The following is a 16,391-nucleotide window of genomic DNA, read 5'->3' as shown; positions in this document are numbered from 1 at the left end:
GGGCATGTGATAAATCTTCTCTGCCTGTTTCCAGGGGTAGAAAAGCATTGAGAAAACATTCTCTTTCATGTTTCTTCATGATGCCTATCTCTCCCCACAGTTTCCTTCTTTGCACTTTATAAAATCAGCTTTCCTTCTGTCATGTGTTTTTTCTTTTTTTGCTCAGGAATGTGGTCTGAGGTACAGAATTTTGCTGCTGACACACGTTTAATGTATATCAGCATAATCCAGCGTTTGTCATGTAAATTTGAAAAAAGAAAAACACTTGAAAGATTGAAGTCAAGTTAGCGCTAATCAAAGGGTCTGTGTTCTTTAGCAAGGAAACAAGGTGGATGGCTAGAAGCAGGCAGAAATCCAGGTAGTGAAGCTTTCCAAGGGTATCTGCAAATCCTGGCCTCTCCCTTTTCATCATCCAGGCTTCTGTGTGATTCTTTGAAGCTGCTTTTGCTGATAAGAGAGAAGTGAAAAAGAAGGGCTGTTAAGGGTGGTGTGAGGAACAGTCTCTACAGTGTTGTAGGAGAGGGAGAAAGAGGCAGCCGAGAATGTCCTTGTGGCTTGTTGCAGCTCTCACTTTCAGCTGACTATGTACTCCATGCCTGTTTACTGAAGTCAGAACCAAAACCATTATTGCTCTGACTAGCTCCTTAGAAGATTTGTATGAGCATACTACATAAAATCACATGCATGTATAAATATTGATGACCAGTACATGGGAAAAGCAGCCAGGGTATAAACATAACATGTATGAACTAAGCTTATCTAGCATGTTGTGAGCACATTAGCTGATACGATGGAGTAAGATTGGATTATAAGGTCAGCCAGAATTCCTTCTAGCAATAGCTTGAAATCTCATGTTAATGAAGCTGAATTTTCAATGACGGATAAGTCTGACTAATTGCTTGTGCTGTTTCTTCTGGCTTTTGTATTTCTCTGTCCTTGTGCAATTTAAACCAGTCACTCAGTCTTTACCTATTAGTTCCTCTCTTTTTATTTATTAGGTATTGTGGCTTTTGAATGTAGATGTTGCCAATTCGAAGTTTAGAATTCTGGGCTTCTCTTTGCAGGGCTAAATGTTGGAGGGACTTGACTGGACAAGTTACACATTTTTCAGTATCATTTCATATCACAGTTATTTGTGATTTTTTAAACTAGACATAGTTGAGATGTGCTCGTAATAGCTGTGCAATACTCCGCAGAATTGTTTTGATGTAAGCTGTTTATCAGTTGGGTCCTATGATAAATCTTGAGTTTAGATTTTGATCTTTGCAACAATGCTGGTACAGTGGTAGGAAGTGTCATACTTAAAATGTTTTCCCTTAACAAGGATTTAGATTACTACATGGTTTTAGATATGTAGGATGCCTGACTTGTTTCTTCTGATGAAAGAACAATGAGAAAAATCACTGTACTTGGAACTTGAATACATTTAACACACAAAATAACTTAATCATCTTGCAGTTGGTAGAATTTTCGTCTAGAATACTTTGAAAGATGACATTTCTGCTATGAAAGAAGTTCATACAAAACAATTCTTGACCTAGCATGCACATGTGTTCCTCTGTAGCTTTTTAAAAATGCTTGATTACCCACATATTCCCTCCTTGGGGCAAGGCAGGTATGTTCCAAGGGCATGTGGTGATTTGTTAAACTTTTGCTGGTGAGGAGCATAGATTCCTACATTTCTGTTGTAGTACTAAGGCATACAGATGAGCTTCTGCCAGGGGCTTGTCATTCTTCCTTTTCAGAGGAGTTTGCGTTCAAGTGGTTATTTTGAGCTTACATTGCCATGCCTCATGTTGAGCATCTAACATTGATAAAACCTGAAAGCTGCTGCTAACTTCAGTGTAATTTTGCTCTTCAATTCCATCAAGACTCAAGCTTTGCCTAGAACAGTTGGTTGGCTCAGAGCTTTTGCCAATACAGCAATTGCTTTCGACAGGATAAGTATCCTTTGGGAAGCCTGGGATTTTACTGTGCTTGTGGCTTTATTGTGCGTTGGGAGTATAACAAGTGGAATTCAATTTTTGCATTACTTCACCAGAAAAAAAGTGCATTTTCAGCAATTTGTTCAGCTGTGCTTTATAGGGGCTGAATTGGGATGAAAGGGGAAAGGTCAGTTGAGCATTCATCGGGTCCCAACCTACAGAAGCTGTACATGCTGTCATAAAAGTCATGGCAAGTACTGGTGAGTTCGTAAGTATTTTTTTTTGTCCCATCTATTAAATTTTCACCTCTTTAATATCAGTGTGTAGACTGTATAACTTGAAAGTGGAGTTTTTTGCGGCCATCTCAATAAGGGACAACTTGAAGTGTATTACTAAAGTATTCTTCTAAAGAAATGCATGTAAGGAATTTGACCAGAATTTAGCACAAGTCATCCCAGTGTAAGACTCATTCTGTTTTAAATTTACTTTGACCAAAAATACTTGGCAGATTATGGCACTGAAGAATTTAGTCAGTAGCTTCCTTAAATCAATCCAAGTTCAAGATGGGAAAGTTGTTTTAGATAAGACTTCCTGGAAGCCTCTGGACCAATATTGCAGCTTTTTGCAACTTTGTTAAAGCACAGGAGGAAGATGACATTTTTTTCTTGATGGTATATATTCAGGATATTTCAGTTATTTCTCCTTGGAGAGGTGGCATATGGCTCTTTCCCAAAAGAGTTGGTATTGAGTTTTGCTACTGGAAAGCAGGTGACTCTCACTTTTATAAGCTTTCTTAAAAAGAATGAGGTATTTGAACAAAACAACAGAATTGAGCCTGCATCTTCATTGTATTTTTAATGCTAGCAGAAGTTTGGACATCAAGTGCGTCTTTATTTTGCTTAAGTAAACAACCCTGACTGCATGTAACTTATCTGGATTTCCTGCAGACAAATGAAGTGAATGGGGGTGTGTAGATCTGAGGGTTTGAATGTTAAGGCCCCATATTTCAGCTGCAGGAGTAGTCTGCAGGGATAGATGGGGTGAAGAGTTTAAGAGCCAGGTGGATTTTAAGTTTGTTGGGGGTGAGTCTGTGTTTATGGATGTTTCCTTGTACAAACTGAACTTCAAAGTCTGTCAAAATAACATTGAAGCAGCTAGATCTTGAGTTCACTTGCTACAATCAGAACAATTGCATTCCTAGGCTTTGTGTTTGCTGTCTCTACATAGTCATCCAGATGAATTTCCATTGTGCTTGTGTGCTTTTGATTGCAAATAGTGTCCTGTCCATGGCTACATATCCTGCTTTAGCTTGTTGCCTTTATTCAGTCATTGTAGTGTAGGAGTTGTGCTGGTTAACAATGACTTTTCAATGAATTCTGCTGAATCACTGTTAGATTTCCCTTCAGAAGCTTCTGCTTATACTCTTTGATACTTAGTTTTTGACACTAGAGGTATTACAGCCAGCCTCCATAGATCTACATGATACTTGATAGAAAAGCTTTTCAGAGAAGTAATTTTTGTTACGTTTTGCCTGTGATACCGTTTGAAGTGTTGATATCATGGTTTTAGGGCTCCTGTGTCAAGATGGTGAGTCTTGTTGAGAACAAGATAAAAGGAATGATCAAGTGAACAAGGACTGAACTCTTGTCTCAGTGGAGAAAGAGCGATATTTTCCGAGTTGTGAAATACATACAAACCTTCCCTCCAGTGAGGATTTACTCTGAAGTGGAAGGCAGGATTATGGCTATAAAGCTATTAATTATGTTTTATTGTATCATACCATGCAGTGGTAATGCTTCCTTTTAAGAGTGATCTTCCTGTAAAGTAGGAGGAACATGTTTTGCAAAAAATAGTGTTGTGTTCTTGTGTGTGTTCTAGTCTGCCAGTTTTGTCTCAGAAAGTTTCCTTAAAGAAAAGAATTGAGTTTAACACAGTTCAGTAAAATTCATCATTTGGAGTCTGCTTTTCTTGCTCAGGTGGAAAGGCAACAGCCTTCAAGTAGTAGAGCTTGAACTGCTAATTCCTAAAGGAAACCGAACTATTCAGAGTTTCCCCCAGCACCCATACAATACAGAGTGCAGCAAAATGAGGAGTATAATGAGTGAACTATGGAACTGTGCTGATAGTTACATGCCCTTAAGAACAGTGTAATGGGGACCAAGGCCCTCTTTGAGCACTACAGAATTGGTCTGCAGCCTTGTGTTAAATCTTGCAGCAATCTTTAAGAGTCTAAGTAGATTTGAGGGCAAAAATTCAATTGCTGATCTTGGAATGATTTGACAGGTGAAGCTTTGATACATATTCTTGGTCTGTTACCTTTGCAGAAGCAGCCTGCTGGTAGAGACTGTCAGGTGAATTCTTGGTCTTAGTTAAATATAAAACCTGTTAATTCTGTGCCTTTGTTCCTAAATTATGACAGTGTGGACAAGAAGAAATACTTCTAATAAGCATTTGTCTGTATGTAGGTTTCCTTTGTAAGTTTCAAATTTAAAAAATGGCAGTACAATAGTTTGAGGTTTTACTTGGTTCTTTTTTTTCTCCCTTCCTTTACCACCCTCTTTTTTCTTTTTTAAATCCAACTTGCTGCTTTATTTTTATACATCTCATTGCACTGGGGCTTGCCTGAAGTCATCACTGCTGTCCTTAGTTTGATGAGAATGAAAGGGGAAGCAGCCTTACATGACTGAAAAGCTTCAAAAACATTGCAGGCAGCAGCTTCATCTGTATTTAATGAAAGGGTTTGAGAAAAAGGAGAAATCTGCAGAATGGTCTGGCAGTAAGGTTTCAGCAACAGCAGTTGCGGCGTAGTTTCCCAAAACGTGGGCAAAGACACTAAAGGGCTTTCTGTGTTTTGAGCTAATTGAAGCCTCTTTGCATTTATATTTAGGCAGGACCAGCGTTGAGCTTTGATTTGCAGGTTTGCAGGCAAAGTGAGGTGAGGTGTTCTGGTTTTGGTTCAGTGGGGATAGTGCTCCAGGTGAGAACTCGGAGGCTGCCACCCACCCTGCTGGCTCCCCCTGACCAGCCAGGGAATAGCCCTCCTTTCCCAGGTAGATTCAGATCAAAATCTTCAAAACTGAATGGTGTTTTTTTTTTTTTTTTTGTGTTCTTTTTCTCCAATAAGTACAAGAATTGATATTCACAGAATATTTGTGTGTGTAATATCTTGTTTCTGCAATGACTTGCTGAAAGCCGTGGGTGGGTTTGATTACATATCCTCTCCAGCAGCAGCCACTGTGTCACAGATCTGGCCCCTACGTGCCATTCCTCTGCTCTCCATGCTGAACGACTCACCATGAGCTGTCCCTAAGGCCTCTCAGTCAAAAGGAGAAGCATGAAATGAAAGCAGCAGCCTGTTTTGTCTGAAAGGGCTGGGGGACACCTTGCGAGGAGCAGCTGATGTGGTAGGGCTGATGCAATGCTGGCTTCTGGTCGGGGCCCAACACTGTGCAGAGGAAGACAACCTTTGTAGCTGGCCAGCTCTAGCAGGAAAAGTACATCCCTAAATTAGGCACTCAGAGTTAATTCAGTCACTTCTGAGAAATCTCAAACTTTGACACTATTCCTACTGAATAATAACTTAAGCCTCTCTTACTACTGGCAAATACCCGAGATGGCTTGGGGCGGGCAGTCTCTCCAGCTGGCTGGGCTGCCTGCACCATGCAGGTCACGAGGAATTTTTAGTTTTCATTCCATCAAACCAATATTAGTAATAAAAATAAGACCTGCTGCACAGAAGTGAATGTGTTTTTTATGTCAACACTTTTCCCTGCTCTTATTTTGGTAATGTCTTAAGTCGCTCTTTAGAGACAGACATTATTGGCTGTACTTTTCAAACAGGGGGGAATACTAAGTACTTGCAACTTAATCAGCCGTACTGCTGAAGAGAGGGTTTTTTTTCTCCCCAAGTACTTTTATGTCCCATAATGAGCTGGTATTTTATAACTTCTGATGGTAATGTATTCCATATGCTTTCCATTGCTGGGATAAAGAGCTTTACTCCAGAATCCAAAGCAAGTGGCTGTGGGTATTTATTTAATAAGGTTTGAAGTCTGCCCCAAGCAGGATGTCAGTGTGTTGTGTACCCAGAGCTTCCTCAGGCTGCTTGTGGTGAGATCTTAGTTCTTTAACATCGTGAAAAGATTACTCCTGTTCCATCCTGCTTCATATGAAGCAGGGTAGATTCTGTGATTCTAAAGACAGTCCTGCTGTTTCAGTGAAATTCCTTGCTTTTCTTCATCCTTGTGAATTTCGATAGGTTCCCTCCAGGACTCTGGAGGAGTTAAAACTGAGAGGAATTTGGCCATGAATATCAAGATAGCCAAATGAGTGGTCTGCTTATAATTCCTTGAGGCATCTCTTCTAATGCCTTGCACAGAACAAAAGTCCTGTTGTGGGGGTGCTTAGGAGTTGCTGTGGTCTTGGAGACTTGACAGGAATGAAAAATAATCTTTTTATGGTTTCTTGCTAAAACACTCAAAAGAGCTTTGGTTGGGCTTAGCATTTGAAAAACATTTTTTTGGTATGTGACTCTTCTGGATATTCTGGCTTATTTGCCTTCACTCTGATCAGTGCAACAATAATTATATTTTAAGTTTTTGGCAGGATTCAAATTTATGTTTCAAGTCACAAAGGATCATCATTACCATTTTATCTGGCTTTGGTATATTATCACAGGCCCCTGTGAAAACTCATTTGCTTCCTTCACAGTTGGTTAAAACCGAAGAATCATCTGTATGTGAATCTCATGCAGCCTTCTAAATCTTGGATGGGTGGTCTGTGAGGCAGATTGAGAAACATAATTTCAGAACTACTGATGCTTTTACTGAAAACTGTGCTTCCACTGGCACTGTTAGAGGCAGGATACCTCAAAACCAACAGGTTTTTGGTGGTGATGCTGTAGTTGTGCCATAATTTGTGATGTTTGGTTCGTGGCCTAAAAGTATTCTGGTGTACTCCAAATTGCTCCCCATCTTTCTGTACACTTGAAAGAAAAAATGTCATTTGCCTTCTGATTTGATTATTTTCTGGGCCATAGGAAAGGCAGGTGCAGTTCTGAGCCTTTCCCTGGTTCTCCACTCCCCAGCCTGTCAGGGATGAGCCCTCTTGCAGGAGGCTCTGCCACCTGCTGCTTTCCTCCCTGAAGTGAGGAATCTAAGCCAGCCTTAGATAGCTTCACTGTCTTTCTAAACCCCATCCCACTTCTGCTGTGGCAGAGCTCACTGTCATTTAAACTTTTCCTGCTTTTATGCTCTCTTGGCAGCTAATACCAGAGCTCTTTAAAGCTCTGCCTGTCCAAGCCTATTTTTTAGTAGGCAAGGCTGCAACTTTTCAAGCAGCTTTTTCTCACAGTTACCTTCAAAAAATACTTTGGCAAATTTACGAATCTAGGAATTTAGTTCCACAACTAGTTGGTATGTCCTTGATTAAACTCCATTTAAAATCAAAATAAGCTAGTGGCTTTTGACTCTTTTTTTTTTTCCCCCTCACTTCCATGATAATAGTATCATAGTGTTTTATCAAATATCAACGATGACAGTCCTTAAGCAGGAAGAAAACTGAATATGTGAGCAGATTGCATCTCAGGCAACAACATGTGATCCAATATAAAACATGAGCTTTTCAAGTTAGAGAATCATGGAAGAGCCCAGGTTGGAAGGAACCTTGAAAGATCATCTGGTGCAACCAGATGGTTGGTTATGTAGTGAAGTAGACGAGAAATGGAAGAGAGAAGCCATTTGCTTTAATGAAGTAGGTCCAGTGTTTATTTCTGTATATTCTTTTCAAGAACCTTCTGGCTTTCACTTAGCAAAGGACAGTACTTGCTGGGAAAAAGCACCTTAAGTCCTTTGAAGGGTTCCTTTGAGTTTAAAGGGGATTTTTGGTTGTTGTTATGTTTTGGTTTTTTTTGGTTTGGTTTGGTTTTTTTTTTTTATTTGTAGGTGTAACTGAAGGTTCTTATTCCAGTAATTTTTTTAGTCAAATATGAATTTTGAGAGAAAATACAGTTCATATCTAGCAGGAACACCTCTATGGATAGCACTCTTCCAGGATTTTTAGTAAACCTTTACTAATGATACTAATTGTTCCTGTATCTTGTGACTTACAAACTCTGAGAATTTACATGAAATTTTATGAACTACTTTTTAGAGGCTTCTGTGTAGTTTACAGGTCCAGCTGTGCCTAACATAATGTACTTAGTCCAAGAGGGTCTGGTCCTAGAAAGCAGATTTCTCAGGCATTTGCATTTATTTTCACCTGTACCTTTTTCCAAGATTAGCTTTTCAGTACCCCTTGTGAAGAGTGAGTACCTAGTGTGGTAGTCTTTTTACCACTGGACTAGGCAGGATACTTGATTGTCCCAGAGTGCTGCTGTGTTTTCCTACCAAGCCTCTTGGCTGCAGCACTGTAGCCAGGACTTGTACTCTTTGCTATCCACGATATTCCTGAAAAATTTCTGAGGTTTGGTGTTTTCCAGGACAAAGGTCTGCCCAGATTAAGTGCATATTATGCCCTTTGTTCCTGAATGTTTGTGAAAGTTGCATTTGGTTATGTTGAAATGCTAAATGAGCTTGTCTTCCCAAGAGATTGAGCTTATGCCTTAAAGTCTTAAGGGGTTTCTATCAGCAGCATGTTCCGCTTTTCCTGGGAAGTTACAGAGCACACAGTTAGTAAACAGACCTGAGAAGATGATCATAAAATAAATTTCTAGAGGTACAACTGCACACATCCCTGACAGCTATTCCTTATACAGTTGTGTTACTAGTATTTACCAAGCACTTTTTACTCCATTACAGAGATGTGGTTGTTTGTGTGTATTCTTTAATCAGTGCTTTGTGGCATTCTGCACAAGCTAGATAGATTCTCAGTTACTTTTAAGAACGAAATGTTTCATATTCCAAATGTAATGTTTGGTTCAGCTTTTGTATTTGTTAAGGCTGAGTTGCTCTTACTCACTTGTATTCTCTATCAGTTGTCTTGTGGCTTTGCACCCATCAACATAACAGAGGGAAATGCCTAATATTTCCCTCTGTTAGGCAAAGAGTTAATCCACAGCTTCTCTGGTTGGATATGAAATTCCTTGGCAGTGTAACTACTGCTTTCCTGGAGCACCTATTTTTGAATTTGATGCCAATACCTTGTGGGCATTAAAGTTTCAGTGTTTCAGCTTCAAGCAACAGTGATGTTCCTGCAGATCCAAACTGGCAGACATTGGTAGCCTAAATGCTAATGATTATTAGAGCAGAGCAAGGCTTGAGGATAACTGTGCCAAGTGTTGGCTCATTAAATTGGCAGGAAGATTTAAAAAGGCTGCTTTTAAAGATAAGGACAAGAATTGGTGTGGGCTAGGTGGGATGAGAGAATGGCAGTGGATAGGGCATGTGGTAGATGTCTTCTATCTTTCCGTAGGTAATTTGAAGGCAAGAGTAGATTTATTGAGACAAATGAGCTGTCATGCAAGCAGGAATAATAGCAAGTTGAAGTAATAGTGTGCAGCACTTGTCACTGCTGGAAATCAGTAGACACAGCTCTGAAATATTAGTGTTGCTTTTCCAGAGTCCTAGTAAGTTATTAATTCCTTGTTTTTAAGAATTTTGGTAAACATTAATGCAGGGAAATGAATGATTTATCTTTTATTGTGATGGGGAAGCTACTTGAAATTAACATACTCTTTGGTTTGTTTATCCAGGGGAGCTCCCTCCCAAGGTTCACCGACCCTGGTCTTACATAAATTTGATCTGGTTTAACCTGAACATGCTTAGCTCTTGTCTCTGTTTGCGAAATACTTAGATGTATTTGGATGACTCAGATCTGGGCTGGACTGTTTAGGGTTTGATAGGGTAACGTGGTGTAGATAAATCAGATTAGAATGAGTAAATGGTGCCTCTCATTTACATGCTGAAAGAGCAGAGATGAGAAGTGCTTGTCTTTGCGTTGATATTTTCTGCAGAGTAGAATCTTATTAATAGATAAGATTAGTAGAATCTGAGACATTTAAAGTCATTTAACAGATTTGGTCTAATTAGTAGTTACGCTAATAATCTGAACTACTTAAAATAGTGAATTAATTCTAATACAGACAAAATAACTTCACTCTTTCCAAATCTTTACTCAGACCAAAGCAGGGTCTTTGAGGGATTTCACCTAGGTTGCACCTTCTAACATAATGGCTGTGTGTGTTGCCTCTGCTGTGGGGTTTGGACAAAGCAGTGTGGGCTGGGGGAAGTAGGACCCGTGTTCTTTGGGAAACTTTTAAAGCTGTTTGAACCACAACCTGAAGGATAGCCAGAAGAGACATGGAAATACAAAGATACAGGTCAGCATGCACTACATCACCCCCTTCTGCAATTACCACACACCTTGTGAACTCAACAGGAGCCAATTACTTATTTTTGCGGATGAACATTTGGTTTCCAGGTTCCAGAGAGAAAGCTGATACCATTAATTGGTGCTTCTATGATTATTGCAGGTTATTTAATGTGACCTGCTCCTTCTGATACCAACCTGTCATATCCTTCTACCTGGAAGAAGGCTGTACTGAAGCTAATATTAAATTTCCCGCTTGCATGGTTTTGAAGTTGTACTTCATTTGCCATGTTGCAGTTTATAGCTTGAAAATTCCTGATCAAGTCTCAGGATGACTTGAGTGAAAGAAACAAAGATTTTCTGTGATTAAGTAGATTCTTTTGTTTCTATTTCAGGAAAGCCCCACAGCACTGGCAGCTCCGAACGGATTCAGCTCTCAGGAATGTACAATGTTCGAAAAGGGAAAATACATTTGCCAGTCAACAGATGGACAAGACGCCAAGCTATCCTTTGTGGAACATGCCTAATTGTCTCATCAGTAAAAGAAAGCCAGACTGGAAAGATGCATGTCCTCCCTTTAATTGGTGGAAAAGTAAGATATTCTATTATATTTATTTTCTTGGTTAACCCGTGTCTGTTTATGAAGAGAAGATTGCATTTAATTAGGGTGATTATGACCCTCCAAAGGCTTGTTTCTATAAATGGGATTTTCAAAGTATATAAATGACTTTTGATTATAGTTGGTCATATTTAACAATTTAGAATGTTTGAATTAATACTACAAATAAAAACAATTGATGCACAATCTGTGTCTTTTTCTTGTGTGCAGTGTTAAGTTGTTTATATATGCAGTAGCATACAGCCAAAGGATACATGCAGGTGCATTGTGTTATGATCTCTGCTGTTCCTCCTCATGCACATTTTATCCATGCTGGGTTATTCTTAAGTTCTGAAAATTAACAAATAAGGTCATGGGCTTATTCTGAACATTGTGGGAGTTTTGAGTATTGTAAGCTAACAGCAACAAACGTTTTTCCTTGTGAAAAGCTAAAAATGGACTTTTTTCTGGTAGGTTACATCTAAAACCCAGGAGTTCCAGACTGAACATAGGGAAATTTATTTTTTCCCACTGGAATGGTGACTGAGCACTGGCATAGGTTACCCAGATGGGTGATGGCATATCTATCACCCCTGGAGATACTTAAAAACCATCTGTACATGGTCCTGGGCAACTGGCTTTAGATGGATCTACTTGAGCAGGGGGTTGAACCAGATGATCTCTACAGGTCCCTTCCAACCTTAACTCTTCTGTGAAACTGTAGTGAAGACAGTAAAATTACAGTATCACTGTTTTAACCTAAGCAGTGTTTCAGGAAACTATTGCTGACTTTTTAACTGAGGTAATGGGAAGAGAATCATCATCTTGAGGTTGAATTTACACCTTAAGTAATCTTCCTTTACTTTACATACTGGTAAATTGAATTCTGAATAGTTATTTGGAGAGAAATAAGCTTCACAATATTATATATGCAGACTAGAGTTGATTCATTAATATTCTATACTAGCAGTGTGAAAAGCAGAGCTGCCTTCTATTTTTCCTGCTTCTTCTATGATTCTTCACGATTCTCCAACTCTTCTTGAAGTAAAAACATTGTTCTCTTTTGGCAACAGTGTGTGAACTTTGGAGAATGAATTGTATTCCTGGCTGTAGGTTGCTGGAAAGGACAGGATTAAGGTTCCCATCAGCTTTCTCTTTGAGATGAATATTCTTTTCATTTCAATATATTTCTTTTAATTTTAAAACAGAAAAGATTATGTGCCATTTTAGTTGCTTAACGTGGTATTTTTAAGCAGCTTTTGCACAGAAATGCCTTATGTGATATAAAACATTCAGACTGTGTTAAGCAGAAAGTTGACAACAAATTCTAAAAGAAAAGGATAACTAAGCCCAGAAAAATGTACTGAGGGCTTCTGCTGACAAAGCTTGGGAGGAGGGTGCTTGGCACAGAACTAAGTGTTTTTTAAATTATTGCTCAAAAAATATTCTTCCTCATCCCCATAAATACTCTGCACTTCCTGGTTTGCAAAGGCTTTCCAAAATGCTGTACTGAGACACTGAGACCATAAGTTGTGTGGGACTTCTCGTGTATGGTAGCAGAATGATGTACTCTGGGTGTTTTTTAACAAGTTGAGAAATGCCAAAGAATTTAATTGGGCTGTAAGAGAAGCATTTTGTAAGCCTGTTTTTAATAACCAGGGAGTATAAATTGTATTTTTTTTTAGGTTGCATAAAAACAGCCTTAAATGCGTTTCATTGGCAAACCATTTATGGTGTTCACTTTCTATTAAAATGTTTATGTCCTTGGCGGTTTTCTCCGTTAGTTCTGTCCTCCTTCTGTTCTCATTCCTGCTTGTATGGATTTCATGAATATTTGACACCTGAGATCCAGCTTGGGTGTTTGAGATGGTTAGTCCCGCTCTACTTGATGATCTGCTCTTGGGCACACTTTTAACTTTGCCTTGGTTGAGTTCTGCAAAGAGTTTTGATTCTTGTTGACTCACAGTTTTTGTGTCTCTGCCGTAGGTGGAAGAAGTGAAAAAGCACCAGCACTGTTTAGCATTTAGTTCCTCTGGACCTCAAAGCCAGACCTACTACATTTGTTTTGATAACTTCACTGAATATCTGCGATGGCTGCGACAAGCATCAAAGGTGAGAATGCTGCTAACTCTAGTGTGAATGGGATGTTCGGAGAGTTTCCTCCAGTTCACATTTCTCCCTGCAGCAATACTGTTCCTCTTCTGGATTGGCAAGAACTGCTGTTGCTGCTGTTTGTGTTGTGTGGAAATACTAAATTTGAGAGCTCTTGGTAACAGGCAATAGGAAGGTGAATTTTTCTGCATTTATACCAACACTTCTTTCTACTGAGGTTGTTTAAACAAAGTGCTGTACTGAACTTCTTCCATTTTCTTACCAGCTGGCTGGATGTTCTGAGATCATTGTAACAACAAGGATGACAAATATAACTGTCAACATTCCAGTTGACAGTTTTTTCAATGTTATTAAAACCTGAAGTAATGTCAGTGTTTCTTAAATTCCTCACATAGAACCTAAATATTAAATTGCTAGGATAAAGGATTTTTTTCCTGCTTTGAAGTTTTGCTGAACCTCTCTTTAGTTAAATAACTATTTGATTTTGGGTTATTTGTAATAAGCAAATCATTTTTTGTCAGTGAAAAAAGGTTACTAACGAAAACCTTTATAAAGTAAATTTTATACTAGGCTTAGAACACAATTAATTATAGGAATTTAGGACCTTCATTATTTCATTCAACTCTTCAGTTCCACTTTCTGTTGTTGAAAGGTATTTTTGCAGTTGTCTGTTTTATCTCTTAATCCTTGCCACTTTTTTGCTAAAGCTTTATATATCTTGAACCATTATATTTTTCATACTTACTACAACTGAAGATTTTTTACCGTGCTGTCAGCATGCTCTATTTGCTTTTCTAACTGGCCCTAAACTAGTTCATTACTTTTGTACTTGATAGGACTCTCCATGCTCTTTACTATGTAAAATCAACTTAGTTTTATGTAGCAGTACTTAGAGATCCTCATGTAGCACTTGATCTGTTTTGTCTTTAGATTGCAATAATGAATTTTCCAGCTGATTGCCAAGGATATATCCTAGGTTGTGGGCTTTTTAAAGAGGCTTGATTGGATGTCAAACTTTCTTCAAACAGTAACTAGCACATGCATAATTTAAAACGTATTTTAGGGGTTTTTTTTAAAGTAAGTTTTAAAATTTTTTTTAAAGAAGCTGTTCTGGCATATCTGCTTAGGTTTGTTAAGCCTCAAGGTAAAAATCCCCAAGGCATGTTTTATGAGATAGTGAGACACAGTCTGTCAGGTTTTTGAGTCCTTGCTGCTTTGGGGCTGTCTCTAGGACAGTAGTGTCCTTTCATCTCCAGAGGGTTTGACATCAGATAAATGAAAGGCAAATCTAATGAGTGAGGAAAACAGTGGAAAACAATGAACTTCAGAGCTAGAGATAAATGGCCAGAAAGCCCCTCTGAATTACTGGCAGCATAAGCTTGTTCTGTGCCATGCTGTGCTTCTCTCCCTGGTTCACCCAAATGACTAACAGCATTGGGATGATAGCCAGCATGAGAACATATCCCCGTGCACTCACGATAACCTCCCATTCTTATGTAAGTGTAGAAAGAAAATACATAGTTTCAAGTGTCATTTCAGACTGTCAGAAGTGAAGAAACTTCTATGCTATTCTTTTAGTTGGTAAAATATGCTTCCAGGAAAAATAAAAGCATTTTAAACCCCAACTCCTCAGCCCCCAAACCTGAAAGTTTGCATTCTGCATTCGTGGATTTTCAAACAGTACTGTGCCACTTCAAGTTGTTTTGTTGATGTTTGGGGTTCCTGTCCTGAGACTGAAAAACAGAAACAAGCATGACTGTATGCAAGGCAGTCGTGTGGGAAGTGCTGCACAGTAACATTGTTTCTGAAGAACAGAAACAGGGAAACTAGTAATCCTGCTAAGGTAAATCAGATTTCCTCCAGCTGGTGCTGTTTGTGTCAAAGTGCTTAATTGTGAGGTGCACCACACCTGATTTACATGTATAAAGAAATGACAAAAGTTGAATCTTCAGCTCTGTAGTTCAGGCAAACTAGCATTCTTAGGCTGGGAACAACCCCCAACATTTATACGAGGAATTCTGCCTCAGGTGTTTGGAAACTAATCAAGTTCAAAGCTGCTGAAATAATCATGCTAACCAAGAAAATACTGTGTAAAGTACTGTATTTCTAGAAGCAAGCAAATTCAGGAAGGGAGATATTATGGCTCTGAAACTTAGTTTCTAGTTGCTCACTATGGGCTAGGTCACACAGTGCCTACAGATTCTTCCCTAATATTTGGTGTTGTATATAGTACCTGCACTTTTGTGAGTTATTATGAATAATATTTGACTGTATTTTAAATGTAGATGTTGTTTAATGACATCTGTTTTCAAAGTGACATTTGTGTTAACTTATATTCAGTGGTAGTTCTTCAGAGTAGTACTTCTCCTTTATGCTCCTGATACATGCTGCTGAAAACTGAGGCTTCTGATTCTTACTTAGTGTAATGAAAGCTTTAATTATAAATTTTAATGCATAAGGAAATCCCTGGTAAAATATTTTGTTAAAATTGCTCAGTTTAGTTTTTAATGATGAAAAAAAATTTCATGTCTGTCTTTGGTATACTTCAGAAGAGCTAGAAGATGATGTTGTTTTAACTTTTAAATAACAAGCTCAATCTTGAAAGGAGACTTGCAAAGAATGCTTGCTCTGCAGTCTTTCTCCCCACAGAATATTGGCAATGTTGACTTTTTCGTGGTGTTTCAGAATGAGACAAATCCCATCGCATCACTCCTACAATAAATATGTGTATGCTAGAAAAGATTTGAATTTGTGTTTGTGGAGACTGGGGTTTAATTTAATTAAAAATAAGCATTGCTGCTGTATAATCAGATTCATTCTAATGGTGAAATCTAGCATAGCCAAGACCACTCTCATGCTCTGCCTCTGTAAATTCTTGGAAGGTGAATAGGTGTTAGGATTGGTTTTCCTATATGGATGTGTCCTGAGGTGAACAGAACTTCTGTTTTCAGGACTGACTAGAATTATTGCACAAATACTGACCTAAATATTGAACTTGGTGACATACTTATTCCAAATAGGCCAACTTTAGATACACTGATTTAGCCTGATTCAGAATATTTTTAAAAGCTGGAGATGTCTTGTTCATTAATATTGATAGTTCTATACCACAGTGCATTTCTTTCCTTTTACTTTCCAAAAACTGGAGGGCTAATTAAGGAAGCTTAAAAGGAAAACAACAGCAACAGATTTGGTCCTTTGTGATCTAATGCATTCGTTCTCTTGCCAAATGTTGAAAAATAAGCTTATGCAACTGGGAAGGGGGAGCAGAGGGGAAAGAAAGGAACATCTTCACAGCTTTAAAGAATTTTCTCTGCATAAAGTTGTCATGATGGTTCTGGAACTGGCACAATTACTTGCACAGCAAATCTGCCACTGCTTGCTACTTGAATGTCAAATGCAGAAGGACAGGGCAAAGAGCATGTGTTTTAACAGTGAGGATGACGTGA

At 38.6% G+C, this 16,391-nt stretch overlaps 1 protein-coding gene across 1 annotated transcript in view; it reads left to right on the top strand.

The window, feature by feature from the left end:
* Window positions 1–16,391, top strand: part of PHLPP1 (PH domain and leucine rich repeat protein phosphatase 1) — a 135,400-nt gene that overhangs the window by 61,781 nt on the left and 57,228 nt on the right. Inside the window, exons 2-3 of the mRNA XM_021530550.2 lie at window positions 10,628–10,824; window positions 12,817–12,942. Coding sequence (XP_021386225.2) covers window positions 10,628–10,824; window positions 12,817–12,942 — 323 coding nt within the window. The remainder of the gene's footprint in view (window positions 1–10,627; window positions 10,825–12,816; window positions 12,943–16,391) is intronic.

The sequence above is a fragment of the Lonchura striata genome, chromosome 1 (genome assembly GCF_046129695.1).
Source record: "Lonchura striata isolate bLonStr1 chromosome 1, bLonStr1.mat, whole genome shotgun sequence".
NCBI lineage: Eukaryota > Metazoa > Chordata > Aves > Passeriformes > Estrildidae > Lonchura > Lonchura striata.
The sequence above is the reverse complement of the archived record's forward strand: the minus strand, read 5'-3'. Positions and strand labels throughout refer to the sequence as shown.